The 18,626-nt window shown below is 39.3% G+C and overlaps 1 protein-coding gene across 5 annotated transcripts in view; it reads left to right on the top strand.

Moving 5' to 3' along the window:
• Window positions 1-18,626, top strand: part of RALGAPA2 (Ral GTPase activating protein catalytic subunit alpha 2) — a 191,263-nt gene that overhangs the window by 112,702 nt on the left and 59,935 nt on the right. For all 5 annotated transcript variants that reach the window (XM_060278161.1, XM_035101980.2, XM_060278162.1 and 2 more), the window contains 4 exons: window positions 377-448; window positions 3,411-3,534; window positions 5,162-5,317; window positions 13,085-13,243. In XM_060278161.1, the coding sequence (XP_060134144.1) occupies window positions 377-448; window positions 3,411-3,534; window positions 5,162-5,317; window positions 13,085-13,243 (511 nt within the window). The remainder of the gene's footprint in view (window positions 1-376; window positions 449-3,410; window positions 3,535-5,161; window positions 5,318-13,084; window positions 13,244-18,626) is intronic.

Raw genomic sequence — 18,626 nt, 5'->3', positions numbered from 1 at the left:
ACTGGATGGCCCTTGTGGTCTCTTCCAACTCTGTGATTCTATGATAACTTACTGGCCAATCAAGTGCGCCTCTTACTTGCATGGCGCAGCAGGACTACGTTTCACCCAAGTAATCTGGATATTGTATTCTGGGTGGTTCCCAGGAGATAGTAGTGGATTGGGAAATAGATTTAGAATGATGGATTACTGGCAGGTGGAGAAAACAACAATTCAAACTTCAAACTTGTTATTGTAATCAATATATTGATATTTTCAAAATTATGTAATGTAAATGCTCTTATAATTTTTCCTTTTGGTTACTTACGAGATTTAAGGAAATTATAATGCTTATGTATTGTGAAGCTTTCCCACCATAATATGTTCCATATATCCGTAGAAAAAGCTTTCATCTACTGAAGAAGAATTCTAAATTGTTGAGAGAGCTGAAAAACTTGGACTCGAGGCAATGGTGAGTTATGTTTTTAGCTAGGCAACCACTAATGGATACATTTACAGAATGAGGTCCAGTTTATTATTTTATGTTCATGGAAAACTGAAATGTGTTAGGTTTATTTTTATTTAAATATCATATGGCTTCTTGTAGCATGGTCCAATTTAAATAGGAATTGTAAGTGTGTATTTTTGAAGAAATTCCATATTAGAACAGATTTGATCCTTAAACAATTTTGGATTGGCTTCAAGTACTAAATTTGTGGAGGGTCTAAATTTTAACTTTGGCTCAGTTTGTTGAAAAAGTATGAAGAAAAGCTTATGATGTAGAATTTGGGGCATAAACTAAGCATAAACCAGAGCTCTCCAAGCAATATTTTGGCCCAGGGTCAACAACATGGTGCCTATAAAACCTCTAAAATCCATAAGCACCAACCTGGTACCTGTGAATCCTTTCCCTGGTGCCCATGAAACCTCTAAAATCCCCTGCTCCCTTCATCAATTATTATCTTTTTCTGCCTTGAAAAGTACATAGACTGAAGGAGAACGTTGGAAGAATGATACTCTTCCTCTTTCAGCTCTTTTTCCAGGTTCAGGTTAATTCTGTTGAATCTGATTTTGACATAAATCTCTTTGAAAAGCAGTGTATATGTATGCACTTTCACTCTGCACTGAAGACTAAAGCTCACTGGTAGGGCATCTGTTTTCCTATAGAAGGTCCCAGGTTGAATACCCAGCAACTCCAGGTAGGGCTGGAAAAAGATTCCCTATCTGAAGTCCTGTAGAGTTTCTGCCTGTCAGTGTAAACAATTCTAAGCTACATAAACTAATGGTCTGCAGTGGTATAAGGTGGCTTAGTAAGTTCCTATGTTCTTCTCTTTCTGTCATTTGGAGAGAGGGTGATCCAGGACAGGGTGCAAGAAGTGACCAGGAGTGGTGGCTCATATTTGCACTCACTCAAAAACCCTATTTTGGTCAATTTAGGGTGCAATCCTATACACACTTGATGACCTCAAGGATCTAATTGAGAATTTAACAGTACCAAATATGAATTTGGTGAGGTAGATGTGTTTTCTAAAATAAAGGAACAAAAGGAGTCTTAGCAATAATTAGTAGCATATTATTCCACAATAAAGATTCACTACATACACAATTTGAAAGCCAGATTTAAATAGAGGGCAGAAATTGGAAAATAATTCCAGTACAATTGAAGACCTCAAAGGTCCTTTAGGCACCTCCTTCAGTATATGCACTCGACAATTGTAGCATGTTGCAGCATATGCCAATAGCTGCATCATCGCTAAGTTGCCTATCCACTTCTTGGTAACCCATCTTATGTAGCTTCTTATCCATTACAGTGGTACCTCGGTTTATGAACACAATTGGTTCCGGAAGTCTGTTCATAAACTGAAGCGTTCATAAACTGAAGCAAACTTTCCCATTGAAAGTAATGGAAAGTGGATTAATCCGTTCCAGACGGTCTGCGGAGTACTTAAACTGAAGCGTTCATAAACTGAAGCAAACTTTCCCATTGAAAGTAATGGAAAGTGGATTAATCTGTTCCAGACGGTCTGCGGAGTACTTAAACTGAAGCGTTCATAAACTGAAGCAAACTTTCCCATTGAAAGTAATGGAAAGTGGATTAATCCGTTCCAGACAGGTCCGCGGAGTACTCAGCCTGAAGCGTACTTAACCTGAAGCATGGGTGTAATTGGTTCCAGAAGTCTGTTCATAAACTGAAGCGTTCATAAACTGAAGCGAACTTTCCCATTGAAAGTAATGGAAAGTGAATTAATCCGTTCCAGATGGGTCCGCGGCGTTCGTAAACCGAAAATTCGTAAACCGAGGTGTTCATAAACCGAGGTTCCACTGTACATTGCACTTGCCTACAATGTGGATGCTATTGACTCCTTATGGAGCCTGTCTTAGCAGAACCCTTTAGACCTTTGGCTGACTTCCAGTGCACTATCTGCTACACCTCATATTCAGAAAGGTTGGTTCTGGGCCCAACTGCACATAGGAAATTCATCACTATTGTGAGTAAGGAGACCAGATTGTGGCTCTGCAGTTTCTAAGAATGAACTATATTATTTCTGCTTTTATGAATAACATTGATTTACTATTTTATTTAATAGTATTCAGTTACATTTTACTCAGAGTGCACTAATTAAAATTAATGTGCCTAGCTTATATCCGTTAATTAATTTCAGTGAGTCTGCCCTGGGTAAAATTTAGTTAAATACCATACGTTGCCCGCTCTTTCTATTATGTGGCCTTGAGGTGGACATTGGCAGCATTTACTTTCCATTTCCATCCTTCTTGGCATGTTGTGTTGTCTGGACCAGGGATAATAGCTGTCAACCCTCCCGTTTTTTGCGGGAAACTCCCTTATTTCAATCCGTTTCCCGCTGCTATCCTGGATTGTTAGATATCCTGTAAATTTTCCGGATTTCAAAGGAAGCAGCTCCTCTCCCTCCCTGCTGGCCAGGGAGGCTCCACTGAGCCCCCCCCCCCGGCGAGCGAGCAGCCAGCTGCCGCCCGGTAAAACACCTCGCTCGGTGGCTGGCTGCTTGCTCACTTGCCGAGTGCTGCCGGAAATTGCCTCTGCGCATGTGCAGAAGTGATTTCCGGTGCCCAGACATGCAGACACGGGCAGCCTGGCACCAGAAGGGTGGGCATGCACAGAACCGATTTCCGGTGCCGCACCGCTGGGTGAGGCTGCTGATCCCAATCTGGAAGTTGACAGCTATGCCAGGGATTGTTATACCTAACTTGAGAGTTTAAACAAGCAATGGAAGCTACCAACTCCACCATTGCTGTGGGTAAGTTCATTCTCCCTTGAAAATCATTCAAAAACATTTTAGTGTGACCCTACTTCATACCACATGTCATTTTCAGAAAAGTTTCACATATTTACAAAAATCAATGTTTAATAGTTTCATTTATGGTTGCTTTGGGTTTTTTGTTATTTCCAATTGCAGCCGTGAAACTCACAAGATTGCAGTATTTTACATTGCTGAAGGACAGGAAGATAAATGTTCAATATTGTCCAATTCAAAAGGAAGCCAAGCATATGAAGAGTTTGTTGCTGGTCTTGGCTGGGAGGTAACTATTAGCCAAATATTTATTTTTGAAGTGATAAAATCAGTGTCAGCCCATAAATTAATTGCCATATTTTGAGCAATGTAGCAACTTCTCAACTGTTTGGCAGTTGACCACTTACAGTGGTACCTCAACTTACGAACGGCTCGACAACCAAATTTTTCGACTTACGAATGGGGGTAATGATCGTATGCTTATGAATGTCTCGACATCCAGAAAAAACCGCGGAGGTTTTAGATAGGGATTTTTCAACTTACAAATTTTTAGATAGGGTTGCTTCGACTTACGAATTTTTCCGTTTCCAGTGCATTCCTATGGGAAATCACGTTTCCATGGCGTTTTTCGACTTACAGAATTTTTGACTTACGAAGGTGCCTTCGGAACAGATTAAATTCATAAGTCGAGGCACCACTGTATTCTTGCAATGCATGGCTTGCAGGGCCAGTGACAGACTTCAAGTAGAGTCTAAACAAACAGGCTGGGTATCAGAGGCACCAACTTGGGCCCCAGATTGTGAGTACCCAGTGGCCCTTGTGCTCGACGTTGGGCTCCATGCTTGGCCTTTACAGCAACTGGGTCGAGGCCTCCGCCCCGGGGCATCCATTGAGGCTGCAGGTGTGCTTCCACAAGTGTGGCCTGGCTTCCAGGGGTGGCTGTGGCAGGCCTCAGTGGAGGCCTCATGGTGGAGTCCTTGGCCTGGTCGCTGCAGAGGCATAGCTGTCAAGTTCTCCCTTTCTTTAAGGGAAATTCCCATATGCTGAATAGGCTTCCTCGCGAGAAAAGGGAAAACATGACAGCTATGTGCAGAGGTGCAGGCGGCGGAGGCCTTGGCCTGGTTGTTGCGGTAGGGGTGGGGCCAGCAGGTGCTGGAGCACACATCTTAAGGAGTGGCGCTCCTCTCCCCCCTCAACATTGGGGGGGGGGCTCAGCCCCCTGCTTAAAAATATTGTGGAGGCCAAGGTTCCCACAGTCCTGTGAATATGGCTCCTGTGCCAGGTCCTGACACCAGACATGACAGCTTGGCTCTCTTACTGGAACATGGGAGGTGGCTTGTTTTATGACACATTTTGAGCTGTGGCATCTGTGATAAGCAGGTCTGGAGGCAGCTGATGTGTGAGAGATTCTATTCTGTTGGCCCTATGCATTTATGATTTCTGTTTTGGGGGGAAATGTTACTTATTATTAAGCTGCATCAATGTTCATGGTGCTTTACAGAGTAGCATAAAACAATACAGGCCCTTGCTCTGCAGGGACTAAAATGTAAATTATAGTTGCTGAAGTAAGCTTCAGAAGTGAACTTCATGTTACACACTCTATTGTTGAGATCACTGAAATATACAATTGTATGATTGTAGCACAAAAATGATTCAATTTTGGAGGCTATCTTTGTCACACAGTTCAATGAAATACTAAGAAACCTTTTTTTAATAATGTATTTTTGAGGTTAAAAGTATTTATAAAAATATTACATTTTAATATGCAGCAAACAATACCTCTATCTCCAGTGTTAGAATTGTCATTAAATGTAAATTCTAAACCTATCTGCATGGAGATGCCCCATTATTTTAATTGGAATTTCTTAGGATTGCAGATTGAGAGTAAATTCTTTGTTTTTACTTGATTAATTAAGGTTGATCTTTCAACTCACTGTGGCTTTATGGGGGGCCTTCAGCGTAACGGCAGCACAGGCCAAACTGCACCATATTATGCTACATCTACCGCAGAAGTTATTTTCCATGTGTCTACACGAATGCCCTCTGATTCAGATGACTCGCTGACCAAAAAGGTAAACATAGAACTAAAAGTCCTACAATATAGTGCTCCTTTAAAGATATTTGTTGTGGATCATGTGGACAGGGAAATTTTCAAATGTTTTATGCAGAACTTGAATTGCACAAAAATGGGTTAAGAACGTAAATAAAATGGCACACTCCAGAGATGCTTGCTTGCTTAATTTCATTTCTATACCACTTCATATTTTTAAGAAAAAATCTCAAAGCGGTTTACAACAACATTAAAACATCAAATAAAACAATCCAGAGTAAAACATTACTGAAGAAAGTAAAATATAAAGTATACATTCAAACCAACATAATTAACGGGAAACTATCGTGCGCTGCTCTGGTTCGCCAGAAGCGGCTTAGTCATGCTGGCCACATGACCTGGAAGCTGTACGCCGGCTCCCTCAGCCAATAACGCGAGATGAGCGCCCCAACCCCAGAGTCATCTGCGACTGGACCTAATGGTCAGGGGTCCCTTTACCTTTACCTAAAATATTATATTAAACATTTCAAATGAAAGCATTTCTAAAGGAAGTCAAATATAAAATGCACATTTAAAACAGCATAATTGACAACAGGATAACGTATTATCAATTCAGCATAAAACAAAACTGCTGCTGTTGCTGCCAATCCTGCCTTGGTGGTTCATGGCAGGCGGCGGCTGTAGAAGCTCAAGCCTGATGACCTGGGTGATTTAGAAGTCTTTCTAAATCTGCTGCCATTTGATTCTTGATACGCAGCAAAACCGCCTTTTCTTTATTTAAAAGACTAATATCCTTCTCAAGCTGTGCAATATGTTCTTTCTGTAAATGTATCTGAGAAGCTCTCTGCTGTACAGACTCAGTGAGATACCTGTAAGGCTGTTGTACTTGGTTCAACAATGAATTACCTCTGTTCCGCTCTTGTGAAATTTGGGCAACTTGTTCCTTCTGATGCTCCAAATCTTTTACAAGCAATGTAAAAGATGTACGGTACGTAAAAGCAAGAATCAAGTGAAATCCTTCCCCCTCCATTCGCAAAAGCTCTTCCACCTCAAAAGTCACAGTAATGGCAGGTTCCAAAGTGTTCCTTGATAGATGTGTGATTGCCTTTATGCTCCCTTTTCACCCAAAGAACAGAAGACTGGTACAATCTCTCTACAGGTATAAATGCTGCTAGTGCAGGGGCAGCCAACAAAGTGTTCTCTAGATGTTGTTGTATTACAACTCCCTTCATATGCTGCCTTAGCACTACTCTTGCATCCTCTTAAAGGGGTGGGACTTTGATGTGGCAGTGACACCTTGGACAAGGGAAACTATCACAGTTCAGCACGCATTCATAGAAGCATAGAATTGTAGTTAGAAGGTACACCTAGGGTCACCTAGTCCAACCCCCTGCTAAACAGGAATATCGACTAAAGCATCCAGGACAGGTGGGCATCCAACCTCTGCTTAAAAACTTCCAAGGAAGGAAGAGTCTACTGCCTCCCGAGAGAGACTGTCCCACTGTTGAAAAGCTCTTACTGTCAGAAAGTTGACTATAATGTAATAGGCACCTTTTATTACCGTTTATTTTTTAACTGATTTTTCAGTTAGTGTAAAAATGCTTTTCCAGCTACATTTTTTACAATATTAGAAAAAAAACAACTTGAATTAAAGTGTGTTATAGCACCATAACACTGTGATGCCTTTTAAAACAACAACAACCCTTTCCAGACATTGCCTTTTCAAGAATGTGGTTAGTGGCAATGTCAGAAAAGAGTGTTTTACATCATGTGCATGGAGCTTTAGTTGAAAGTCCGTTAAATTGGACTTTCCCACCCACATCATCTGTCACATCAGCTGGTGTAGATGGAACATAGAAAGATGAACATACTGAGAAAGTACGATATAACCAGTCATGTGGAAGCCCAGTTGCAATTCCGCTTGTAGCTGACAGTGAAAGAGCAATGATTATTAATGGTGGACACCACCCCACCCCAGCCAATCTGGAAGTTGGCACTATCTACAAACCTTCTAGTGCCTGTTCCTGAAACTGAAACATCAGATTTTCACAGGAAAAAGAGGGGGGAAAGTAATGTTCCCAAGCAGTAATGGCATGTGCCCCAAGGCATCACTAGAAATCGAAAGTCTCTTCCACCTGTTGCAGAAGAAGTGACCCCCAAATTGGAACTGTTTACAAGACGGACACAGATCCTCATAAAAGGCACTCCATATATTGTGGCTTTCCCTACTTACCGGTACCTTTGCTTTCTTTAATAGTATTTCTTCGTCTGCTCTTTCAAACCACTCTAATCCTCTTTTTGGCTGGCTGTATAAATGCCACAAACAATAAACCAGAGAGTGAAATCTCCCCTTCCCCCACTCCAGCTGCTTCTGTCTGTTGCAAAACAAGTGATCAAACAGTACCAAGGAAGCATTCTCCATTTCACACCTTTAGCCGGCATATTTACTAAAAGCCACAATACCCGCCATCATTTCAAATATGAAAATAGAGACTCTCAGGAGTGCCAACTTGGCACTGCAACCATGGGTGCCCAGTGCCATGGGTGCCTGGCCCCTTCATGGGGAATTTTGTGGGTGCTTGGGCTTCCAGGGCCCCAGGGAGTTGGGACCTATGGACACTCTTATGCATACGAACACCCAAAGATCTTTGATGAGAACTACCCGCATACAACATTTACACAGAAGCTCCTCTCTGAATTAACCTCTCCTGACTTCTGTGCAGTTGTCATTACAAATTACACTCAGCAGTGCTTACTATCTGGATAAGGAGCAATGAAAGTTTGTGAATCTCTGGTGCACGTGTGCATACAATTACAAGATAATTAAAAAACAAATTGAGAATAGTTATTTACTAAGGTCAGGTAAAAGAAAATTAAATCAAACATTTATTGCACTCTGTTAACTAGCACAAAACACTGTCTAAATTTATTTTCAGGAGTCTGGTGTCTGTAATTTAATTCTGATTATTTTCAATCAGATGTTTGGAAACTGAAGCCGGGCACTTTTAAGACTGCTTTTGGGTTTTTAGTAAGGTATATTTAATATACCTCTGAGTCTTTTGAACTGTTCAGGTAATAACTTGCACTCTGACCAGTTTTGTGTCCTGTTTTTTCCTTTGCCCGTTTCCAAGCATAATAAGCAAAATTATGAACAACTTGCTTAGCTGACAAACTCAATAGCATGACAGAAGGTCATACCACCTGCCAGCCAGAAAAGCTGCCTTTAAATGTGACCATTCTGCAGCAGGCGGCATATTTTGTGACCCACAGAATAAGACAGATGTCATAGTAATAATTATTAGAGATTCTATTTTTAATGAAAAGTAGTTGTTCCCACATGTGTTTTGTAAAATAAGTAGAGAATTCTAATGAATGTATATTGTCATAAAGTGAAATAATTAGGAGCATATCCTAATACATATGCTAGTACATGGTAACATATTTAGAAATCACATTTTTGTGCTTAAAAAATATATATACCGTAATACATGGTGTTAGCTGCAATATTATTGTCATTACTGATCTTTTTTTTTGGAAAATAAGACATATTCCGCAATACCTTTTGGAATCCAATGATTTATCATTATGAATAGCATTACTGTTTCGTCCAGACATCCTGCAGCCACAATGGAAATGAATAGTAATAGCAACATCCTAATAGTTTCTTGTCAAAGCTGTATGTTGCTTTTTTATATACAATTAGCTGCAAAGAGCGTCTCAGTTCAGAAAGCTGGGTACAACCCCCTACTGAACTCTTGCTCCTTTACTCAAGAAATTCATTAGTTATAGCTAGATTAGATTTTTAGCAGCTAATCTCACTGCTGTAGGGGTTTGCAAAGTGGAGACAGAGCTGTGCTATTGGATTTGTTCAATTCATTTGACTCTAGGACTATAATTGCACTTATGTCTTACAAGGCTTTTTATAGCCTAAGGCTGGCTGGCAGCAGAAAACAAATTGGCAATGAATACAGTAAGAGTGAAAGGGAATGAAAGGCACACATTATCAGTCTCCAGGCAGTGCTGTTCTGGCAGGAAGTTTCTTGGTTAATTTACAAATAAAACTTCGATTTTAGGATGGGCACTCTGTCAGGCAGACAATGGGGATGTCAGGACTCGCCATTACTCAGTAAAAGTAGCAGCCATGCCTACCCCAAGCAGAAGTTCTTCAATCACACAGACAACTCCTTTCTGGAGCCAGCTGGCTCTGTAATGCAATTAGTTGAAAAAGGAGGTCAGACTATTAGGTGTGTATACCATGACCACTGTTAGCATTGGTGTGTTGCCTGGGAGGCATGTTGCAGGATAGCTGAAGCAGAGTGCTTTTAACGCTATTTAATTAAGTAGGATATGTGGAATGTCACACAACTAGGTTCCGAGCATGCAGTTTTTTCATAAGACTTTTTTTTTGGGGGGGGGGGAATTCCCCCAGTAAATGACAGATTCTGATGTACAGATTGTAGCTGAGGAAATTAAGTCAGGACATGATTAATAGTAAAATTCAGATTAGATTCAATCAGATTGATCAACCTTTGGCATGTGAACACTCACTTTTATCTATTCCTGAAACATTAAAAACCTAAGGCTGCTTACGCATGTAGTTAAAAATGTAGGTATATATTATTTCTCTTTTTAATATTATCTGCAATTTAGAATTAATACTTCCCTATGAGCATTCTATAAAACTTGTAAAACTGACACTGAGCGACTACTGAGCTCATTCACAAATCACTTAAAATCAGTTCACCTTTTAACCATAGTTTAGTTTAACATGCTAGCGTGTGCTGCTGCATCACTCTTTCCCTACGGTGGCGGCAGCAGCGGCGGCCACACTGCCAGGAGGTAAACCATGGTCTGGCCTTGAGTTGCGTCTGAACCCAACCTTGTGCTTTGTTTCTCTCCAAATAAACTGCAAGCCATAGTCAGGTTTGTCCTTGGCTTACTGCACATGGTTTGTTGGGGGACAAATCACAACCCCATCTTCAGATATAAAACACTAAGCCAGAACAGACCAGCAGCATGGCGCCAGCAGGAATTGGGACAGCAGCAAAGCACTCATGGTTTCAGCAGTGTACACCAGTATTCTGCATGTTCATCTTTAAACCATGGTTTAGTTTAACTATCTTAGTGCGATGGTCTAAATTGGAAGGTATACCCCCTTTGTTTATAAATATTTATTTTGAGTATATTTATCTTCAGTATACACATCTTGTTGCTTTTATTTTAAATGCTACTATTTCTGTGTTTTGAACATTAATGGGTGTAGTTGTTTCTTAAACAAAGCTGCATGGTTAAACATTAAAATATTTTATACAGTACTGCCCTTACAATTAAGGAATCTAGTTCATTGTCTAATAATTATGCAAGCTTAAGCCCTTCAGCAGATGTTTGAAACGTTCATTTAAAACTTTCCATAGATCAGAATTCTACACCTCCATGAGGCTACTTCTATTTTCTGGCTACTGTGTTTTTAAAAGTTTTGCTTTTCTGATTACATTATTTTCTCTGTTTTATTGTGAACTCGTTTATCACCCTGATAAACATTTGTTCTCCATCTTCTTTGCCGCAATATATTTGTGAATTATCACGTACTTTTAATGTTTGCTTACTCTTTCTTCGGCCTTTTCTCATCTGTGTTACAAATACTGCTCTATTCTTCATTTGTATTCTTCATTTGTATTCCCTGAATTACCCCCAGCTTGCTCTGTGTGTGCCTTTAGCTACCACATTTGAACATGTCTTTCATTTAAATCTTATTTTTCTAATTTTCCTTTTTGCTCCATTGTTTGAAACTGAAATCATACTTCATAGTATTCACATACATAGATTTCACTGCAGATTCACTGTGTGTACTCACCTCACCTTGAGTGATTAATAAAGTTATTTGCACTGCATATAGGACAGACCTACTGTCGAACATCACTGATTGGCTCCTCCCATTTTGGCAATTATTGATTAGTACTCTTTTGGTTCAGCTGTTCAATCAATTGCATAATAGTGTGTTGTGATAAGTATTTCTCCAATATGTGGAAATGTCATAAGTTTTCTGAAGTAAAGAAACAGCATACAGAATATCCTCTTAATTATTTTTGTCTTTCATTAAATTGGCTTTTAAAAATATATAATCAATTTGGTTTGACATGTATTTCTCTCAGCAGAGCCAATTATTATATTCTGTTGGTATTATTTCTCATAACGGTGTTTAAACATTATGTGATTGTCCTAATCTAGGCTAAGCACCAAATTTGAATTACAACACTTATTTGAGTCGCTTTTGTATCAGTGACTGCATTCTGTGCTGATTGCTGGCCCTCGGCTAAGACAATAAACAAAAGTGTTGGCTTCTTGAGAAGAAAGTGTTTTTTGAGAAAAAATAAAGAACTGCAGCTATTTTTAAAATTTATATCTCCATCACCACCACCTTCCTCCAAGAAGTTTAGAGCAGTATTTTATTCTTGAAACTACCATGTGATCTGCATAATTAGTTAATAATTTGCGTGGTATTTGCATAATGTGCAAATTAAGCTATCCAAATTTGAGGTACTGGAATATATCAGACATCAGCTTTTCTACACCTTCTCAGTTTACCTCTTGGCTGATGAGGGGTTTAAGTCATATTCAAACTAGAATCATAGCTACTACACCCAAATAATTTATAGTACAGTTGACACTTATTTTAATATGTCAGATTGATACATTTTACTGTAAAACTGATGCTGTTAACCACACTTATGGTCTAATGAAACTAAGCTGGGTTTAATTTTCTTCCTCCCAGTTAAACTTTGTACACCTGAAAAACATGTCTTCCCATTGGAAATCTTATTGCACAACAGGACTTTCAGTTTCTCAACTTCCTCTTCTAGGCCCCATGAGCCTCCAAACTCAGTTCAGTGGACGCCACAGTCCTCCAGAGCACATTATGGGGCACATGGGAGGGAGAGAAGCAGCCTCCTTCTGCAACTAGACATCCACTCACACTATATTAGATTCCACCCTCAGAATTTTCAGTTTTCATCAAAATATTCTGGTTTCAGCTATTCTGCAATATATAAGGACCCTGAAAATATCCAGTTTCCATGACAAGCAAGTGAAGAACTAGCTTCTTCAGAATCAAGTTATCTTTTATTCCCAACCAACTGCTTTTGAATTATCCCAAGGTGTGTTAACTAAGTGAATGTTTCTGGTTTTAAACCTATGCTTCCGACCTTGAAAGTCAGTCTTTTATGGATAGCACTATACTAACACAACATAATCCTACAAGCTGATCTGGATTTAACACAAAATCAGTTTAGTTTTATGACAATGAGCCTTAGCAAGGTTCAGTTTTACATTAAGCGCCACTTGTTGTCCAAGCCCAACAAACTATGGCTAATCAATGGTTTAATTATGGTTTGTTAAAACAAGACAACTTGAAACCATGGCTTATTTCAACAAACAGCAGTTAAGTTTAACTATTCATAATGCTAAATTGTGGTTAATATGTAACTGAGGCAAAAGCTTCGATCTCGCAGCCAAACAAAAGGAGGAGAGGCGACTGTAGAGCTCTTACGCCTGAGGCTTGCTCCTGCACATTCTCATAACTCTAAACTGTAGTTTAGAAGTACATCAAACTATGACAGTCTCTCTAGCCAGAGTCCCATAAATATTTTGAATAAGATGGATTCCTTTAAGGAGAAAATGTACAATTTTTTTATTGGCACATTTACTGCTGGTGGTATTATTCCATTTGTCCACCAACTCCTCAAGTTGTGTTCATCACCCTGATTAATAGCAAGCCAATTTGCCGTTTCAGCTTCGTCACTTGGGAAATGATGAGGTTCATATTGTGTGGTCTGAGCACACCAGAAATTATCGCAGGGGTATTATACCAACAGATTTTGGAGATGTTTTAATTATTATTTATCCAATGAAGAATCACATGTTTTTCATAGAGATCACAAAGAAACCAGAGGTATGTTCTTGATTGTTTTATTTTATGTATCATGGCTAGTGTTTGTAATAATGCTCAAAGACAGCTCAGTTGAAACAAACTCTGAATGCTTTTTCTAAGTTGAATGGGAGCATCTGATGCTGCGTATTCTCACTTTGTATTTATTATAAGAATTTAATAGGTTGCATCCAGTGTCCCTTGTGCTGAATGAAGGGGTTTTTTTAATCCATCACAGGTTTCCATCAGCAAAATTGGGAGGAAGGTGATTTTCACCAGTTCCCCCTCTCCCCTGTACCCCTTCTTACACCTATACATAATCTTCTCCATAGGGCGGTGGGTTCTTGCAGAACAGAGTGGGAAGTGGCACAGGTGACTGCAGGGAATTAGTGGAAAGCACTTCTCTCTCCCTTCTGGTGATGGAAGCCTCCACTGGGTCAGAAAGCCTTTCATGAGTTAGAGAAACACTGCTGGATGCAACCCAGTATGATAAAATGCTTAACAAATGAATAACTTGCGCTGCTTGAGTAGCTTTTCACAAAATGACATAAAAAGTTCAATTTGAGCAAGACATGAATTTGTACTCGAAAATGCGAGGAGGAAACAAAAATATCTTCTGTATAAAGTAAGGAGGGTATTTGAAAACATTCAGGATTGCTTCTCCCACAGTAGAAAGCACAACTTGGACTCCTCTGCTGGTAGAGTTGCCCCCAACCCCTATAAATAGTCATAAATGAATACAGAAATGTGGAGAATTCCTGAATTCCTATTCATGAATTTGAGGTTTTCCACAGAGAGGAAGGAGAACTCTCTAATGATGGAGGAAAACAACCTGTGCGACACAGGCTGTTAAGGTAGAATTGTTTTATAGACTTCTGGGCTGCCTGGCTGACTACAGACGCAGATGCCAAGGACAGAAGCAGGATACTCCTTATTGAAGGGTCTCACAGTGGTTTTTCCACAGGGGCCAAACTAATCTTCCACAGTTCCAGTCCCAGAATCCTTTGATAGGATTTTATCCATAAAATGGTTGGCTCGAGCTAGGCAACCAATCACATAGTCAACAAGCGCTACACATTTCCAGTGGCCACACCTCTTATGGATGCTGCTCTAGTAGTGTGTTCATCTGAAGCTGTTTTACCCACAAAGGAGAAAGTGGGCTCAAAGATGCAAAGATGTCCAAGTGCCACTCCTGAAAAATCACTACTTCTGGTCTGTTTCCAAAGCTTTGATTAGAATATTAATGGGCTTTAGACATGCATCCAGTTATGCATATTTTATTCCATTAGAAACCATTGCATATACAGTGGTGCCTCACTTAACGAATGCCCTGCTTAACGAAATTTTCGCTTAACGAAAGGTTTTTTCTAGCGGAGGTTGCCTCGCTAGACGAATTCGTTTTCATCTAGCGAATCACGGTTTCCCATAGGAATGCATTGAACTTCAATTAATGCGTTCCTATGGGCAAAAAAAAATAAAAAAAAAATTCAATACATTCCTATGGGATTCGCTAGACGCATTTTTTCGTTATAAGAAAAGACCCGTGGAACGAATTAAATTCGTCTAGCGAGGCACCACTGTATACCAAATGAAGTTTTAATAGCTACAATCTCAAACCCAATAAAAACATATTTTAAAAAATAATTGTTCAGTAGCACCTTAGAGACCAACTAAGTTTCTTCATTTGAGGTTTCGTGTGATGCACACTTCTTCAAATAGACTGAAACAGAAGTCACCAGACCCTTATATATAGTGAGAGGGTGAGGAGGGGTATTACTCAGAAGGGTGGTGGGAATGGGTGATTGGCTGATAGGTGTGGTAAACCTGTTGACGACTGTTAACGTCTGCAATTGGTCTTACAGGAAAAAGCAAGGGAAAAGATGGCCATCATGCATAATGAGATAAGAATCCAATGTCTCTATTCAGTCCCCTCCCCACCTTCTCACTATATATAAAGGTCTGGTGACTTGTGTTTCAGTGTACAGTATCTGAAGAAGTGTGCATGCACACGAAAGCTCATACCAAGAACAAACTTAGTTGGTCTCTAAGTGGCTACTGGACAATTATTATTTTTAATTTCTACCGTGTCAGACCAACACGGCTACCTACCTGAATCTAGAACCAAGAAAAACAGCCATTTTTTAATAGGAAGCTCTCATTGTACAGTTGCTCACCCTGTTTTCCGGTTTTCTATCATTTTCCACAGCACAAAACATACAGCAAAACATCCAGATGAGCCTGATTTTAACCTATTCAGCTGTTACAATAAGGGGAAAATGTGCAGCTGCCTAATATGCTTTAAGATTGTGGCAAACAGGCAAATCCTAGTCAGGCTTCCTGGGACAGGTCTTGCTGTTCCCCTGAGGCATTGGAGCACCGTAGAAAAAGAAAAATTGATACAGATACTGAAGCAGATGATGTACAGATAACTAAAAGGCAAATGCACTCAGAATAATAGGAGCCAAGCCAGCAGCAGAAAGAAGTGTAGATGCACCTCTCATTGCATCTTAGCGACATGTGATTTTCTTGAATTTATCAGTGCCTGTCCTGCCACCCAGTAGTGAAGTCTCTTTTCCCATAAGGATAAAATAACACTTATATCACAGATTAATTCATCAGTTACTGTTATTGGAAAATGTGATTGATTTAGAAAATGTTTTTCATCCATCAGGTTCTCAAAAAGACTTTCATAGGATGAAAGTACTAAAATATAGCAACTGTAAACAATAAAACAATATAATAAATAAAATTGTATTATTAAAACTCATTTAAGCAGATGGATATAGAAAAATGAAAGTGTTGTCACTTGACATCAAAACAAAAATAACAAGCTTTATTAGAGTGGTAAAGCAAAGACAACTGAAATAATGTAGGAATGGTCAATTGATCACCCTTTTAGACACCAAAATCTTAAACCAAACCAATTTAGGATTACAATCCTACACATGCCTACCTAATATTGAGTCCCAGTAAATTAAGAGGGAACACTTTTCGGTAGACATGCATAGGATTGCACTTTAAACTTTTTTTTTTTTACTAATTGTTTTACCTAACAGTATCATTTTACTAAATTATTCAATTTATACCCTTTTTCTGTACAAAGTATACTGGACTCAAAGTATACTAGGCTAATGTGTTGTGTGTTCAAAGAAGCCATGCTGCAGAAGGAAAAATACCAAAGTGGAAAATTGGTGTTAGTTTGCCTTTTAAAATATAACTATTACAATGCAATAAAACTAATCCAGGTATTTCCAGGGCAAATATGTCTGACCTTCTGTTCACCAGCTACTGACCCCAGTGTGAATGAAAGAGGCTTGTAGAGAGAAATGACTGTTTGGCTGCAGTCCCTGGTATTTAAATTGTGTTCCCTAATCAGATAAAAAAGCTGTCACTTCTCTGTAAGGTTTCAGGATCCATGGTAACATTTGGCCTTTTATATACATAATGTTAGCCTTTTTGTTTGCATCTAAGGAAAGACACCTGGAGCAATGTTAACATTATCCATTTTAGTATTAATAGCTTCATTATATAAGAATCTCTCATCCAATAGCTGTTACTTCTGTTACATTGCTACAGCATGTATTGTGTTCATTTTTTATCCTCCTGCTTGGCAACCAGGCAATGATTTGCAAACTTTTTTGTCTTGATTAATTAACCAATATAATTATTGGGAACTGCGATGCAGTCTTTTGCTCAACAAAGCTTCTGAGAGAAAACAATAGTAAGTCTGTTAGTATGAATGCATTCCACGCATCACAGATGCATTAAGATATTCTAAACAATGAGACGAAAAGCTGCCCGCAAAAGCGGACAAAGAATGCCTTGCAGACTCTACACGCTGTGCATACCGCCAGGGACACACTGAGAGTTCCCTGGGACACAGATGCCTCGTTAGATTGCAGTTCTTCATCAGAGATTAATTCTCAGCCATTTGGTACAATAATTTACTCATTCACCAGCTTTTTAAACTATATTGTTTGCTATGGAATATATGTCTTTGTACTTTCATGGTTTGTTTAATCTTCATTATGTTTTATAATGGGATATAATAGTATTTTTAAAAAATTCTCAATAATTAAAATAGAGTAGAAGTTGCTATGTGGGGAATCTTAGTTTCATCATGTAATCACATAAAATGTACACAAAACTACTAAGTGATTTTAAGATCTGAAACAGACATGAGACAGACAATCTCTATTGGAAGCAGTCCTCCTTCTGAGACCAGATGAGTTTCCTATGACACTGGCATTCAGGAACACTCCTGTGCATTTTATTTAGATTTATTTAGATTTATATCCTGCTCCATCCCCAAAACTTTCTAAATATATTTTCATGTACCATGTATGTCAAGATGACCTAAAAACATGGCAATCAGTTTTAAAATAATATTTAAGTGGTTCTTCTCATTGTGCATTTCTAGGTGGACACACTAAATAGGCTAAACTTACCAATTTAGAAATTATTATACATCCTAAAACACCCTTATATTCATAAATTTCCAGTTCAATGCTATGTGCAGCTGCTGCACTATAGCAGGTCATAGAATAAAAATGCAAGTCATATTGCTCTAGGCTTGTTGGATAGCCTAGATTTCATAGAATTGTAGAGTTGGAAGGAACCTCAAGAGTCATCTAGTCCAACCCACTTAAAGACTGATGGCCAACCCCTCTGCTAAAAAAACCTCCAAGGAATGAGAGTCCACCACGTTTGAACACCTCTTATCACCAGAAAGTTCTTCCTTATGTTTAATCAGAATCTCTTTCCTTATAATTTGATTTGGGTCCTACCCGCCAGAGCAGGCGAAAACAAGCTTGCTCCATCTTCTATGTTACAGCTCATATCTCCTCTCTGTTCTTATCCTCATATCTCCTCTCTGTTCTTATCCAGCCTAAACATATCAAACTCCCTCAACTGTTTCTCATTAGGCTAGGTTTCCAGACCCTTAATTATCTTGTCACCCTCCTCTGCACATGTTGCAGCTTGTCAATATCCTTCTTATATTGTGACACCCAGAACTGGTCACAGTACTCCAAGCACAAAAGTGTGGTACTATGACTTCCCTTGATCAGGACACTATACTTCTGTTGATGCAGCCTAGAATGGCATTAGCTTCTTTTGCTGCTGCACCAAAACGTTGGCTTATCTTAGACTTGCGGTCTACTAAGACCCTATGATCCGTTTCACATGTACTACTGGCAAGCCACAGGTAGGTAACTGTGTTGGTCTGACGTAGTCGAAACAAAATAAAAAAAATCCTTCCAGTAGCACCTTAGAGACCAACTAAGTTTGTCATTGGCATGAGCTTTCATGTGCATGCACGAAAGGTATCTGAAGAAGTGTGCATGCACACGAAAGCTCATACCAATGACAAACTTAGTTTCTAAGGTGCTACTGGAAGGGGTTTTTT

Source organism: Zootoca vivipara, chromosome 8 (assembly GCF_963506605.1).
Source record: "Zootoca vivipara chromosome 8, rZooViv1.1, whole genome shotgun sequence".
Lineage (NCBI taxonomy): Eukaryota > Metazoa > Chordata > Lepidosauria > Squamata > Lacertidae > Zootoca > Zootoca vivipara.
The sequence above is the reverse complement of the archived record's forward strand: the minus strand, read 5'-3'. Positions and strand labels throughout refer to the sequence as shown.